Here is a 15,892-nt window from a genome sequence, read left to right on the forward strand (position 1 = left end):
ACCCCATGTTAGGACCTTAGGTCCTGTCAAACCTTCTTCTTTGTTATGCTCAGCTACTACATTTCCCATGATTCCATTGTGAGTGGCCGCTATCCTGGATGACAGCTATCCGGCGCCGAAACACCGATAGACACTCAGACGAAAGAGCCATGGCGGCGACGGGTGGAGGGAAAATTAGAAGCAGGAGATATCATATCGCCTCTAAACCTTACGCCAAGAGTAAACAGGTAAATTGAGTGAAAGTTTTAAGGTTAAAAGCCCGTGTCGAGGGTGTTACGTAGACTGCAGTGCCAGTGTCTCTTAGCTCTTGTTATTGTTTTGTTGGAGACATTTTTTGGCCTGCCGTTAGCGCTCGTGGCCTCCACGCGCTGCTAGCATGTCCACGAAATGCTAGAGAACTAGCAAGCTGGCTTATAGGTTAGCAAAATTAGACGGACTTGACAGGTCAAATTGGAGCGACGTTTAGACTAATTAAACAGTATGTGGTAAAGCGCAGGTACACACATGACACACTGAGATAACCGCCCTTAGTTCTATTGGTAAGTTCTAGGCTGTTAGCTGGTTAGCGGAAAGCAAGGAAGTGGAATTCTAAGTACTAGCCGATAAAGCTAATGCTTACTAGCGGGTTAGCATTGGCGAGCAACGCATTGTTGTCTTCTCTTCTGAAGTTTGAAGGCATCACACCGCCGCCCGTAGAAGTGACATGATCGTGTGGTTTGAAATTGCATCTGTGCACAGCTGTGGGTAGTTGACTTTTCTGTAGTTTAATTTTAAAACGGTATTCCTGGCCTGTCGGGAATCTTTTTGGATGTTGGGCTAGCTGACGTTAGCTAAATCTCAGCCTGTTGGATTGCGCAGGAAGCATTGGCTGATCGGAAACCCACATGGTTGCCTTAGTGGATTCTCTTGCCGCCTGGACAGCAACCAAACTGGCTTTTAAACCACTTTGCAATGTTAACAATAGACAACACGTAAATGTCAGTCATGACCTTAAATATTCTAGAGAACTATACGTCTGAGTTTGTTTATATGAATGTCAGCCTGCTAATGTGTTATCTCACCGGATCACACAGATATAGTGAATATATAGTGATTTATACACACAGATATCACTACTTCAAATTTACCAGTTATGTTTTAGACCTATACCAAAATATATAGTTTCATTGATATAAATGACGGAGCAAGTTAAATCAACATCTCTCTAAAACTGAACAGTATAATTGAGGTCAGGACTAATGATTTACATTGAGTTAATATAACATTTTTTAAGTTGACTGAATAAAGTGTCATCTAAGCTAATATAGGTAGGTTGGCCAGCATATTTCAGCGACTTGCTGCTTACAAACAGGTCGCTCGACACTGTAAGCAGCACTTTCCTCTCACTCACTGCGTTGGATTGGGAAATAAAATCAGTGAATCAATAAATAGAGGCACAGTTGATTTCTTGTCATGGAGGTCAAATGAAAAATATCAAGCAGTACTTTTTTCAGTCAAAAATAAGTCAATTCTGTCAAGTCTCATTCATTAAAAGTGTATAGTGTCCTACAGTAAATCAGGCTTTGTAGTTTATTGTAGGTCAGCACGTGAACATGTTATAGACGCATAATTTCTATTTCAAAATTCACTCATTCTTGATTCCATATCTCACTTCACCAACAACCATTTTTAGTTATTAGGTATTAATTGAATGAATATTTGAGGGTTGAAATTAAGAGATTGAATAGTATAATGCACTTATACCGGCAACAGATTAATATAACTGACTAACTTGTATTTAGTTTAAATAAATACAAATATGAGTTGAAAAGTACCTAAGTCAAGTCATGATTACATCTTTTAATGCTAATATATTTGATGGCATGTAATTTCAAAGTGTTTGAAGTCCATACAAATGTATGTGGATCAAAGTCAGTCAAAAATAATGACTACATACATCCACATCTTGTACACAGCTCTCTTTCAAAGACTGTCTCAGATTTCCTTCAGTAGTTTGGTTTGCGCAACATTGCTGGTTAAGAGCAGAAGGGTCTGAAAAGACAGATGACGTTTGCGCCATTGCTGTCTTGATTCATCTCACAACTTACGATATTGCTTGCAAATTATAAAAATTATAAAAGTCTTTCTCATCAATGTCCTCACCTCTTGAAAAGCTAAATGCACTGATCTACTCAAGTTTTGGCATATTAAATCAACATAACTCGTTCAGTTCATCATAGCTTCCAAATAGAGCTGTGGCAGCCAACCATGGGTCACACAGTGACGTGACCCTGTCCACGGCAGAAATGCGACGCCTTAAAATCCTTGCAACAGTAGCTTATGTAGCAAACTTGCAGTGTGGTGGTTATGGCGCTTGCCCATTACTGGTTAAAGTGGTGTGTATTTACACATGGGTTAAAGTGCGGAGTGGCCTACATGTGTATTTCATAGATAAGCAAGAGACACATATGACTCTTATCAGTAGTTGAAAGCTACCGCAGGTTAGATAGCATGCGCCATTAAGTGATGCACCTGCTTTTTCTCAGCCTTTTCCAAGAGCTAAAGGTTTAATTTAACATACGTTAAAAAAAAAATGGCATGTTTAAACCAGGAAAAAGAACCACTTTTAATTTAAAACAATTTTATTTTTTTTCATTGAAGGCTTTGGTATTGTCAGACTACCACTACTACTATTTCTTGATTTGTAAAGATTAATAGGTCATTGGACAACAGGCAATTAGATTTTAAGTTCCTTCATTAAAAATATAGGTTACATGGTATCACGTGTGATATAACTGCCATATTTTTTAGAATTCACCACACTAAGGACAGATGATTCAAGTAATGTATTGAAGATATAACAGTCTCAATTCAATTCAACTTTATTTGCCATATTTAAATCAACTCAGGTCAACAGTACAATGCAATGCAGTGTATGAGAGATGAGGTGGTCCACTCAGCCACGAGTTATAATATTTTACCAGTCAGTTGAGACAATAGCTGTTAAAGACAAAAACAAAAAGAAGAGTCAGTAGATCACAAAAGGTTACTTTGCAACAGCTTGAGTTTCCTCAACTGCAAAAATGTTTTTGCAGAGTGTGTGCCATTACATAGCCAGTTGAGAAGCAGGTGGAGAGCTGTCTAGCTTAGACCTGCATGTTGATGCCTCTTATGTTTCACCATTCAGTTGATTCAGCTGTAAGGAACATACAGCTTCGTCATGCAAAATTCTTACAGGTGATCATAAGCTTAGACATTGGCTTTTAAAGTTATAATTATTGACTTTTCTGCATCAAGACGTAATCTTCAGTAAAGAATTGCAAAGCGTTTACAAGAATCTACCCCTAATTCTCATCAACTGGAACAACACTAGACCACAGTACAGTGCAGACCAGCAGCACTTGCTCCCAGTTTGACAGAAACAAACACAGGGCCTGACCCAGTTTCTGTCATACTGAGCTTGTGTTTTCCTTTGCACTGGGGAGGACGAATGGCTTCTCATTGCAAGTGGAACTGTGCTGCTGATTCAAATAATAAAATTTAGCAGTGATTGCCGTATTTTGTAAATCCCAAGAGTATGACTGTTTCACGTTATTTGAAAAGGACTTAACCACAAATAATGCACAATTGCTTTGCCACAAATTTATGTTGATATGATATGTTTGAATACCATACATGGAAGCATCAGCACCTTATTTGTGTTCCCTAGTTTTCATAGTTGAACAATAAATCAGCGAGATTCATCTTTCAAAACTGCTACATACATATGCAGTGTTGTTTTACATGCACTGAGTTCTAGCCAATGCTCAGTGTCAAAAGAATTTTCTAATGAGGACGCTACAAATAATGGCCTGCGAAGATTGGTTTATATGCATTTGTCTCTTCAACTCACACATTTTATCCCTCTTTTCATGGCTTCTTCTCTTTCTCTCATACTTTTATCAGCAGCAGTCAGGCCTCATTAGTCGGGTGACGGACACAGTAAAGAACATTGTTCCCTCCTGGCTGCAGAAATATTTTAAGAACGGAGATGCTCCTGAAGAAGAAGGAGCTGTACTGGGGACAGACCAGAACTGCCAGCTGCCACCGCCGCCTCCAAATGGCAGTGAAGAGGGACCTCCTCCCCTTGATGGACGTGACTCCCCAGAGCCAAGCACCAGTAACACAGGTGGGGCACACTGTGTGTCTCTTTAAGATTAGCTAGATAACTTTATGTCCCTTGTATGAGAAATTTGAATCTGTTTAGTTCTAAAAAGATGTTTGCAAACCAGTTCCTTTGCATTGTCACCTTTACCACCATGCTCACATCTGGCTTCGTTCTCTCATGCACAGAGCCCTCAACCAGCCGAGCATCCCTGAACTTTCAGGAATATGTACTTTCTCGACCTCCTCTGAGTCGCTCTCACCTCCACTTTCCCCCTCTGGATGCATCTGCACCATCCATGGGCGCTTCCAGCAGCCTCTTCTCGCAACCCTCCACCTCCTCAGCCCCTGGACCGTTTTCCACAGGCTTCTCTTTGGTTAAAGAAATCAAGGACAACCTCTCACAGCATGAAGACGATAACATCTCCACCACTAGCGGCTTCTCCTCCCGCGCCTCTGACAAAGGTAAAAGTAGGGAGTTCAGTAATGAGTATTGTAGTTTGTGGCTCACCTTGTAAGTGTTTAGTGCTCTCAAGTGACCATTTAATGTTTTCAGTCATTTATTTTGAAAGGGGACGAAGTAGGTTTAGCACTTCAGAGTGAAGTTTTCTGGATCACACAGATAGATTTTGTCTGGGTGGGGCATGGCCTGACCACATACACACGTTTATCCAAAAACTATATTCAGACACCTGGTTAGTACATTGACAACACAACAAGGAAAGTTTACACAGATTTTATTATGAGATACTACTTCCTCATAAAGCTTTGTAATCACTGTACTGAGCAATCAGTTGCTACTTAGAGCCAACAGTCTGCAGATTATCCAATACTCTACACCTTCAAATAACCGGGAAATCACCTACTCAGGTGATTGGTTGGAATAAGTATCTGCAAACTGTTGACTGTACATGGCACATGATTGGTCACCCCTGCACTATTCATTACGCTGTCAAATTAAATGTGTCAAACTACAAAAATGGCAAAAACCAACACACTTTTCCCATTTCCTTCTTTGCATTGTCTAAGCCTTAGCATCCGCACATACTTAGAGAGTAAGGTCAACCACAATGCCAAAAGAAATTGCTAATTTTTTAAATCATTGGTAAATCTAGTTACCACTGCATCTTGCACTGTTGAACAAGATGGAGGCTAGACTAGTGTAGGCAGCTTTAGTTCTCTTATGTATGGATTGGCCCAGGCTTGAAGTGAAGAGACTAGACAGAGTTTGATATTTACATTGGCACTCTCTTAAAACTGGAAAATATCTCTCTCTTTTGTCTCTTATACAGATGTCCCCACTTCCAAAACGGCATCACTTCCCCAGCTTTGGTCTCCAGAGACAGAGAGAACAAACTCTGGGCCTCAGCCTGCCCAGTCCAGTCTGAAAAAGCCTGCTTTCAATCTGTCTGTGTTTGGAACTTCCTCCAATGTGAGTATCTATGTGAGTGGCAGTCACGGTGAATAAGACAAAGAGTCTGTCAGCATTTAACCGGGGGGATAAACGAATAGGTCTGTGCCGCATACACTGGCATTTTGGTGTGACACATTTCTATGTAGGGCTGTGCCATTGGAGTAGTGACCCACTTAAAATGAAAATGTGTCTGGAATTTGGTCAGTACAGCCAACTCTTCAAAGCCATGTGTACCACACATTCAAACTGATCAATGCTTTTTTTTTGATGTAGATAAATGTGTGTACCTCATGTTTTGACTTGAATAATTAATATCTCAAGGATTTTTATTATTATTATTTATGAACAAGTATAATAAGGGAAATCATTGTTACTATCCCTCTGCTCACAGTCAGCCAGCATCTTAAGCTTGTGGTCAGCAAGCTCTACATTTACTTTTCATGTCCATGGCAGCATACCAGACCTCACAACTCAGTGTATCAAATTCATAACTACCGTAGTCTGCTTTGGTGTTCCATCTGATTGAGACTTCTGCCAGGTGAGTTAAGTGTTAAAATGATAAAAAGAAGCTTGAGAGTGACAGTACAAGCCATAGCTTGTTGTGTCAAGTGTTCTCAACATGAAATATCACGAGCAGCAGTTTTCAACAATAAACACATTTGGAACTGTAATGTAATTTTGTTTAACTTGTCTTCCAGTCAACATTCAACAACACAGTCCTCAACTCCAGCCAACTTGGAGATTCACCTTTCTACCCTGGGAAAACCACATATGGTGGGGCAGCTGCAGTCAGGAGTGCTCGTAGCCGTCCTGGAACACCGTACCAGGTCAGTTAGTGAGAACCATATAGGCTAGAAACTGGGACTGACTCACCAAGAAGCAAATTATATACAAACTCGAACAAGCACACGAGGTTTAACACAGCAGTTCTAGTCAGTCTGCACGTGTATTATGTGTTCTTGGATGCGAGAGTAGAATTCCAAAGTAGTTCATTCCTGATCCTGTCATCATAGCCTGAATGCGACTGAAATGTGAATGTTATTAATTCAATTGGACATTAAATTTACTCATCTGATCTGCAGGCCCCAGTGAGAAGACAGATCAAGGCCAAGCCTGCTGGTGCTCAGCCCTGTGGGGTGACCAGCGCCACAGCCAGACGTATCCTGCAGTCCTTGGAACGCATGTCGAGTCCCCTGGCTGTGAGTACACCCTTGTACACTATTCTCTCCTCCCAAAACTTTCATTTCAAAGTGTTATGTCACTTGGACTTGTGAATAATGTTCCTGTTTTTTGTTTTGATTTGGTTTTTTTTCTTCACAGGATGCAAGGAGAATTCCAGCGGCTGCCTCGTCCCCTGCGTCAACAGTAAGAGCTTTTATTATGTGTGTTTATTTGTGTGTGTGTGTGTGTGTATATATGGCACATGTTTGAGGTGAGATATTTTACATTACAGCACTGTATGTGATCATACTCCAAAAATGGAAAAAAACATGGAAATATTATTCTAAAAGTATGTTTTCTCACACAAGTTTTTTTCTTTGCAGTCAATGGATGGCACAAATCTAGATGTTTCACATTTCCAGTCGAAAAAGAAGCGGGTAAGTGCTGAGTGATTTTGAAATGTGTGATGATGTCCTCTCATCCCTGGTTTGTCACAAGATCTTTTTGTAGTTATTCAGACTAAGATTTGTTTTATTCAGAATTCCTTTATTTTATCCCCGAAGGGAAATTCTTTAAAAGTTCTGAGTTATATGATAACTTAATGCTGTATATGCCTGTATGGCTTTGAGATGCCATATGCTGACAAAGTTTGTAGGTTAGCACAAGGCTTATTGATATAAACAGTGATATCATTGTACAAACTCAGCAGCACTTGTTGTGGTTTGTCTTTCTGTCACTTCTTATCTGACTGCTTGTTGGCCTCCTTCATACCAGTTAACATGAACCTCCTTGGCTAGGAAACAGCTGTTGACTCTGAGTGTGTGTGTTTGCACGAGAGAGAGAGAGAGAGAAGTGTAGTCCATTGATAAATTGGCCTGAACTTGTCCTCATTACTAACTGTCAGGCATTTCCAGCTGCAGCAGCTGCTTCTTAAACCCCCACAGTAGTGCACTGACCCTTTTAGTTCCAAAGCAAGAAAGCCCACTAATTGGCCCACCAGCATATACTGTGACACCAGTGTATCTACAGTAAGCTAATACTGTGAATAGTCCCAAAATGGAAAGTTAAAAACAAGTTTTTAGTTTTTTCATCAGTTATTATTCTCAACAAATTCCTAGAAGAAGTGTTTGTCCTGCCTTTGAACTCTGTGTGGCTGCAGCCTGATAGGATGTACAACAAACGTGGCCTGCAAAGATATGACCCTTTCATGTGTTTTCAAATAGTATTCTTACACCTGTTGAATTCAGTAGCGTGAAGATGTAAGCTCTGCCTGATTCTTGTGTGTATATTTTACAACCTTTCAGATGGATTCCAGCCTCCCACCTGTGCAGAAGCTGGTGGTTCCTGCTGCAGCATCAGTGTCAGGAAACCGCTCTGTGTCCTTCAGACCTACTTTGACTCCAGGAGGAGTGAACCGACCTCTGGACAGGACTCCAAGAGAGACGGTCAGAAACACTTAATGTTATATCTCATTACGACATTGTTCCTCTATAATAAATGCAGTCAAATAGAGCTACATACAAACGTGATGCTAAATTTATAATTGTTTTATTCCCTTAGCCCACAAGACAATCACCGCAACTACCTGAAGCAACCCCAGGTCCATCTCAAAGGTAAACCATCGACTGATCAGGCACCAGCTGGATTAGATGAACATTCATTATAAATGATAACATCTGTAAGAAAATACTGAATGCTTGTTGGGTTTTTTTCATGTTATCGTTTCCAAGGGAAACAAGGAATGTTTCCGAAATTAAATATTGACCTTCCCTAGGTGTCACCATTGAATTCTCTCTGAAGTGATCTTTGAAGGATATTACAGGAGAAGCTTTTCCATTTGGCTTTTTTCTTTTATATAAATAATTCGAAGCAACCTCTTCCAAAGCAAGTCAATATAACCTAAATATTTCTATTTATTATCATTCACCAACTGCTTTCTGTATGTTGTTTAGTTTGTTTTGCTTATACTGTACCTTTTGCTGTCCACTCCTCCACTACCAGCACAATGGGTTCCAGTGGCCCAGCATATCCTCTGTCCAGCACACCTGCAGCCAGTGGTGTGAGCTCTGGAGGAGGCAAGATGAAGAGAGAAAGGACAACTGCACGACCTTCATCTAAACGCACTGAAGAGGAAGAGGTGAGAGCTTTTCATAAAAAATAAGTTTCAGAGGTCTGTATTCAGAAATGTTGTGCATTACAAGGACATCATTATGTCTTTATAATGTATATCATAACTCTAGATTCTACACAGACTGTTTTGTATGACAGTGGTAAGAAATAGGTACTTTATACGAGGGACGTTTCAAACTTATTCTCAGGCCTATTTGAGAAAAAAGTCATAAATCCAGATCAACACCTTCAGGTTGAAATACGCCATTTCAGAAATGGTAGAAGCATTTAATGGTTTGCATTTCTTAAATATAAAATATATTGTGACCTGAAGCTTGTCTTCTCATTTTAGGTGGCTGAGGTACTGGACCTTCCGACCATTTCACTTCCCATCAGCACGTCCGCTTTGCCCACCTTCAGCTTTACCTCCCCTCTTCCACCTCTCACCACCATCACCACCCCCAATGCCACACATGTGACTCCCATGAAGGAAACAGTCACAAATAAGGTCTGTTTTAAAATGGTTTCATTCCACTTCACTGCTACTACTAATTCTAGAGATTAACAATGTCATTTATGAATTTTTTGATATACATTTTTTCCAGGAGCCACAAATGGCCTCAACACCTCCCTGTGTACCTTTTACATTTTCCTCTCCTATTGTCAAAGCAACTGCTGCTAGTCCACCTTCCTTTTCCCCATCTGTAAGTCAACCTTTTGCCTGTTGATTATTACTGATTGATTTGATAGACTACTATATCCAGCAGTAACATTGATTTTCCTGCTTGTAGGATGGATTCACATTTAGTGCACCTGTAGCAAAGTTGGGTCCTTCCATGTCAAATGGGAAACCAGCCACTCCCATAGCAGCAGCAGGTAAGCATCTTCTTACAATTGACACGATGCTGATTCTTTGCCTTTCCTGATAACACTGGAATTCATGTTTGATCTTTGTATTTGCATGTTTTCTACAGCAAAGCCAGTGACAAGCAAAAGTACAGAAGATTTTGAAGGCCCTTTCAAACCAGCCAAGACCCTGAAGCAGGGCAGTGTGCTGGATCTTCTCAAAGCACCTGGTTAGAATCAATAACTCATGACACATCTGCAGTCTTTTGTTTACATGGATGTTCACATTTTTTAATCCTTTCCTTTTTCTTTCAAGGCTTTGCCTCTCCAGTTGCTCAGGCTTCCCCAGGCCCAGGCAACACTCTGCAGCAGACCTCCTCACAGTCCTCTGCCCCTTCATCCTCCACCTCCACCACAACCACATCCTCCCTGTCTTCTTCAACAGAGTTTGGTAATATGTTCAAAACCCCACCGGGATGGACCTGTGATGTCTGCCTGGTGCCGAACAAGCTGTCAGACGCCAAGTGTGTTTGCTGTATGGCACCGCAGCCCAATTCCACCTCATCCAAGTCTATGGACAGTAAATCTTCAACAGTCACCTCAGTTGGGCTAGAGAGCAGCAGCAGCACGAACACCACCTCCACCACTACAACTACAACTGGTTTTGGCACAATGTTCTCTAAACCTGCAGGAACTTGGGACTGTGATACGTGTCTTGTTCTAAACAAACCCGATGCAGTAAAGTGTGTGGCCTGCGAAACGGCCAAACCTGGCACAGGACTCAAACCCTCACTGACTCTTCCTTCTGCCTTCTCAGCTGTTAAGACTGTATCCACCCCCACAGCCCCTATTTCTACTGGGTTCATCGGATTTGGAGACAAGTTCAAAAAACCTGAGGGTGCGTGGGAGTGTGATACATGTATGGTACAAAATAAGGCAGAGGACACAAAATGTGTGGCCTGCTCGAGCGCTAAACCAGGTAATAATAACACGACCACGGTGCTGTTGGTTTTTGATGATCTCCATGTGCTGAATCTGTTTTGTTTCACTGACTAAACGGTATGTCAAGACAATTGTGAGTTTAGTGAAGCATCTTCTTTTCCTCATCCTCACAACAGGGGCATCAGCAGGAGCCTCTTCAGCCAGCAGTGCCCCTGTGTTTGGGTTGGGAGACGCCTTCAAGAAGCCAGAGGGTGCCTGGGATTGTGATGTCTGTCTTCTACAGAATAAGGCTGCTGATGTGCAGTGTGTTGCCTGTCAGGCAGCCAAACCTGGAGCTAAGGTGGAGCCCAAAGGTAACAAGAATAAGCTGCCTTTAGGTTTTTGCAACAGCATGTCAAAAATAAATGACTTCAAATGTTGTATTATTAATTATAATATTTTTGTATAAATAAAAATTGATTAAGCAATGATGGAGTGTGTAATAAAGTAAAATCTTTTATCAAAATGTTAGGGTTTGGGCTTGTGTGTGTGTATATATTATTTATATATATTATTATTTATTATTTATATATATTTTGAAATATATATAAGTTGCACCTAATCCACACTTTTTGTCTGTTTTTTTTTTGTTTGTTTGTTTGTTTTGTTTTGTTTTTTGTTGTCCTTTGTTTCTCTTCAGCTTTTGGTTCATCAGCTGGTGGGACTTCAGGCTTCTCTACATTTGGTTCTTCTGCATCTTCTTCTGGAGGCTTTAAGTTTGGCACATCAGACAGTACCTCAGGTTCAGGATCTGGAGGTTTCAAGTTTGGAGGCTCATCATCAGAGTCCTCCTCTTCATCGTCAGGTGGATTCAAATTTGGAGTGCCATTTGGAAGCTCCTCAGCAGAAACCACCTCTAAAGACACTACTGCCTCTTCGGGGTTCAAATTCGGCAGCTCGACTGAGGGCTTTAAATTTGGAACTTCCTCCGGTGATGACAAAAAGTCAGGCCAGCGTGACACAGATTCTGGGTTTACGTTCAGTGCCAGCGGTGGTATAATGTTTGGAACTGGATCGGCCAAAACAGAAAGTAACACTTCTAAGGGCGGCTTCACCTTTGGACTGTCAGAACCTGAAGAGAAAGTATCAGACAACCCCACCTCCATCTCCATCTCTTCTTTTGTTAGTTTCACTCCTCCTGCTTCCTCTCAAGAGAAAGTTGACAGTGTGGTATCCTCAAATGACACCACACCAATAAACACCACCACGACCACTACCACTGGGTCTGTATTTGGGAAATTGGGCGAGACAAGTTTGGCAACCACAACACCACAAGGGGGATCTACGTTTGGATCCTTACAGGCAGACAAAGAGCCAGCTCCTCCCACGTTTACCTTTGGGAAGCCAGAGGAAAAGAAGGAAGCTGCTGCATCTTCAGCTCCGTCTGCCTTTCTCTTTGGTGCTACTAGTAAAGATGGAGATGCTGCACCGGCCACTTCAGGAGGCTTTACCTTCGGCAAACCCAGTGCTCCAACAGAACAACCTCCACCCGTGTTCACTTTTGGAAAGCCAGCAGACAAAAGTGAAGCATCTGCTGCGGAAGCGAAGCCCTCTTTTACCTTTGGGCAAAGTGCTACAGGTGAGAGGAGGACATTGATATTATTGGAATTATTTGACTGCTATGCGTTCTGTTGGTGATTTTACTGTGAAATTTCTTTTGCTGAGATTCTTTAGATCCTGCATTCCTTGTAGCTGTTAGAAATTTGTATTTGGAGCCAAAGAACATTGATAGCATCATCAGTAATATTTCCTGTGTGTAAAAAGCTGCCATTTACACAGAGAAGATGTTATAGTAGGCAAAGTAGTATTCTCTGTAATTTGTCATCTGGTTTTCTTGTGTAAAATTGAAGGGTTGCTCCTTTAACCACAGCACTACACATCCTAATCAATTATTTATTTCCCCCAGCAGATTCTTCTGCTGCTTCAAAACCAGCATTTTCTTTTATGGCGAGTAATCCCACCAATGCCACCAACTCCACCACCTCATCATCCTCCACCCCGACCCCAAGCTTGTTTGGCACCACCACCACCGCCACCAGCAGCAGCAGCAGCAGCAGCAGCTCTACTCAGGCTCCAGCTCCTGCAGCTCCCAGCGCTTTCATTTTCGGTCAGTCTGCCGCAACCACCAACGACGCTCCTTCAGCTAAAGCAGCCTTCATGTTCGGCCCGAGTCAGGACAGCCAGCCACCTGCCCCATCGGCAGCTCCTCTGAACTCGACTTCAGCTCCTACCCCAGCTCAGCCCTTCATCTTTGGTGCTTCTGCCAGTGCTGCTACCCCTGCTGCTGCTCCATCCTTCAGTTTTGGAGCAGCAGCACCACCTGCTGCTTCATCTTCATCAGGTCTGTATTTGCTCATGGCCTTGAACATAGTCTTTTTTAGGCTTGAGAGATAACCTTCCATGTATTGATATCTTCAATTTTTTTCATTTTCATTAACAGCTCCATCTGTAGCTCCCCCACCGTTTGCATTCAGCTCGGCCCCCTCTGCTGGATTTGGAGCCAACCAGACCCCTTCATTCGGCTCATCTTTTGGACCTTCTTTCACAACCACGCCTTCCCAGACCCCGGCCTTTGGTGGGAATCCTAGCGCCACTCCTGTCTTTGGACAGCAGGCCAACTCCACCCCTGTATTTGGAGCTACTACAAATTCTGCACCAGGTAGCTAACTGTAATGGTGTCATAACGTTTCCTTTCAGGCTGATGATCCTCACAATATGAAGTTACGCCTATTGTAAGAGGGTGAAATTCCAGTGGAGTTCAGACTTGTGTTATATTCATCAGGTGGAGGCTTTCAGTTTGGAGGAGTCAGTGCATTCGGAGCCACAAACAACGCCTCGGGTGTGTTCACTTTTGGAGCAGGACCAACAGCATCTCCTGCCCCTTCTGCTAATCCCTCCATCACACCCCAGTCAGGAGCAACTGGAGGTGGATTCAACTTTGCACAACCCCCCTCATTCAATATTGGGTATGTTGCACTTTGTTAATTAAACTGCATTCCAGTATTCGTGAATATCACCTAATGATTATCAGTGAATTAATAATCAGGTCTGTGCATCTTTGACAGCCGTTTCTGTTTGTGGTGTTTGTTGTGACAGTTAGAATAATGGAATAATAATGGCGTCATTTCCTCCTGCAGGTCAACAAAATCCTTCGCGGCCTCACCTGCTGGACAGCAAACAATCGCTGGGCGCAAGATCAAGACAGCAGTGCGACGAAGAAAGTAGAGCAATGTGGACTGTTGGCTGGGCTGATTATTCTGATGTTTTCACATGTAGACTGGAGCTGTTAATGTGTGAGACCATCCCACAGGACTTCCCCATGAAAATGAAAATAACTGACTGAACAATTTCACTGACTTACAAAACAACAATCAAGCAAGGATCCCTGCTCAACATGACAAAAAACAAGCAACACAGTCATATCTATATTTTCAACAGCGGCAGATGTCTACTAGACTTTAGGCATGACTTTTTGTAATAAAATTACAATGGCAAAAACTGCAAATCTGAAGAGTTGCGAGTGTACACAAAATCTTATTAATTAGTATGGGTGACTGGGTTATGAGCTGTGATATGCAGAGAGGTAGTGAGAGCTGTGCGGCAAATCTCCAGTGGTTATCCTAAAAACTATTTAGGCTGTTCCTTTTACGGGAACGAAGGTGCTGTTGGAGATGTAGCCGTGGTGTCAGTGCAGTGTGCTGTATGTACAGCGTTGAGCGTGTAATCTTTGTGATGAATGCAGCGTTTTTGTTTTGTTTTGTTTTTTTCCCCCTCCCCTCTTGTACAGACTTGAGGTGTGTTTGGGTTCTTTGTACATGCTGAGGTCGCGTGTCATTGTGCGTATGAAAACTGAACGCCTGGGCCGCTAGCTGGTGCTGCCTCAGGTGAGCAAGCAAATGAATGTTTAAAACAAAAACAAGGGGAGGAAGGAAGGAGGGCGGGTTTGGGAGAGGGGAAAACGTATCCATGCACTGTGGAGGATGGACCGGGCTGGAGGCTGACGCCCTTGTTCATCTCCTTTAGGACTTTGTAAATGCATAGTTTCCAAACTGTTACATGTTTGATTCTTTGACCTCTCTGGTTCGCTCCGCTACTCTGCTTTTTGTGCCCTGCTGTCTCTCTCTCACTCTTATTCTTCCCTCTCTCCTCTTGAAACCATATACTCTTCCCTTTACCTCTCTCTGCCTCTCCCTCTTTATCTCTCTCTTAATTGGCCTTTGAATATTATTATAAAAAACTGTAAATAGTGATTTTTTTTTTTTTTTTTTTTAATCTGTGAAGTTGAATTTTTGTGTTACCAACTCTGCATTCAGCATTTTTGTCTTTAGAATTTATTATGTAAATTCCTATATTCAAAGTTGCCCGAATCCATTTAAAAGGAGCTTAAATGCAAATTGGAGAGCCTTTAATGACTAAAGGTATATTGGCTTTTCTGATCCACTTTTGTTTGGACCAAAACCAGTATTGTACAAAGTATTAAGTATATATTTTTCTATTGCGTGTTTAAATGGACAAGGGTGACTTTGGATGATAAGGAAGTCAGTTTAATTTTAAAGCCATGATTATTACTGGATGAGTGATAAAATTAAAAACCATGGGTAATTACCATCAATAAAACTACAAAAAGAATTGATGCTTTCTATTGTGGATCTTTTCATGCAGAACCCACAATGTAAGAGGAGTTGGCACATATTGTACATAGTCTAATTGAATGGACCCTTATCAAAATTCAAGTTTATAGTCATCAAAATTTTTGTCAACTTCTGATTAGGCTTTAGCATGTGTGAAAAATGAAGATTTTTGTTGTTTAAGTTAAAGACTTAAGGACCCTGCAATAAATCCCACCATGAAGGTTCTAATTTACAAAAACTTTTGTTCAAGTGTGGCGTTTAGTGTAGCCTCATTAAACATGGAGCTTTGAAGTATTTTTAAGGCTATAAATACTTCAGCAAAACAGGTTCAGTTTAGTGCTGCGGCTGCTGAAACAAAATTTTGTTTTTAGGCTCTTCTCCCCTCTTTATTCCATCCGATATTCATCGTTAAGTTGACCATTGATGGCGACTGATCTTCGCCACGGTTAGATTGTAGCATATGCAAGCACATTGTAATATAACCACATTAGCACTTTCAACGCTCTCAAAATACTTAGCCTTGCTGCCATGTGGTTTTTAAACAACACAAACACTGAATATGTGTGAGTGTGTGGTTGTCTGTCTTTGTGTGTTGGCCCTGCGATTGACTGGCGACCAGTCCAGGGTG

At 41.7% G+C, this 15,892-nt stretch overlaps 1 protein-coding gene across 6 annotated transcripts; it reads left to right on the forward strand.

Annotated features, from left to right (window-relative positions):
- The first annotated feature begins 72 nt into the window (after nt 1-72).
- Nucleotides 73-15,262, forward strand: nup153 (nucleoporin 153). Of its 6 annotated transcripts, none has more exons than XM_046417719.1 (22): nt 73-227; nt 3,928-4,147; nt 4,312-4,587; nt 5,415-5,554; nt 6,235-6,363; nt 6,619-6,735; nt 6,857-6,901; nt 7,081-7,134; nt 8,002-8,142; nt 8,258-8,310; nt 8,699-8,834; nt 9,159-9,314; nt 9,412-9,510; nt 9,598-9,682; nt 9,781-9,882; nt 9,969-10,631; nt 10,771-10,947; nt 11,274-12,212; nt 12,540-12,974; nt 13,074-13,292; nt 13,416-13,599; nt 13,771-15,262. In XM_046417719.1, the coding sequence occupies exons 1-22, from the start codon at nt 99-101 to the stop codon at nt 13,856-13,858; spliced, it is 4,587 nt and encodes a 1,528-aa protein (XP_046273675.1). In that variant the 5' UTR covers nt 73-98; the 3' UTR covers nt 13,859-15,262. The 6 variants fall into 6 exon arrangements, with proteins under 6 accessions (XP_046273675.1, XP_046273678.1, XP_046273673.1 ...); XM_046417722.1 differs by having other exon boundaries at nt 12,543-12,974; XM_046417717.1 differs by having other exon boundaries at nt 75-227; nt 3,925-4,147.
- The last annotated feature ends 630 nt before the right edge of the window (nt 15,263-15,892 follow it).

This window comes from Scatophagus argus, chromosome 17, assembly GCF_020382885.2.
Source record: "Scatophagus argus isolate fScaArg1 chromosome 17, fScaArg1.pri, whole genome shotgun sequence".
Classification (NCBI taxonomy): Eukaryota; Metazoa; Chordata; class Actinopteri; family Scatophagidae; genus Scatophagus; species Scatophagus argus.

Coding starts and splice junctions, on each gene's coding strand:
- nup153 (XM_046417717.1), top strand. CDS start 99: ATGACAGCTATCCGGCGCCGAAACACCGATAGACACTCAGACGAAAGA. Junction 4,588..5,414: donor CTCCCGCGCCTCTGACAAAG/GTAAAAGTAGGG, acceptor TCTCTTATACAG/ATGTCCCCACTTCCAAAACG. Junction 6,736..6,856: donor GCATGTCGAGTCCCCTGGCT/GTGAGTACACCC, acceptor TTTTCTTCACAG/GATGCAAGGAGAATTCCAGC.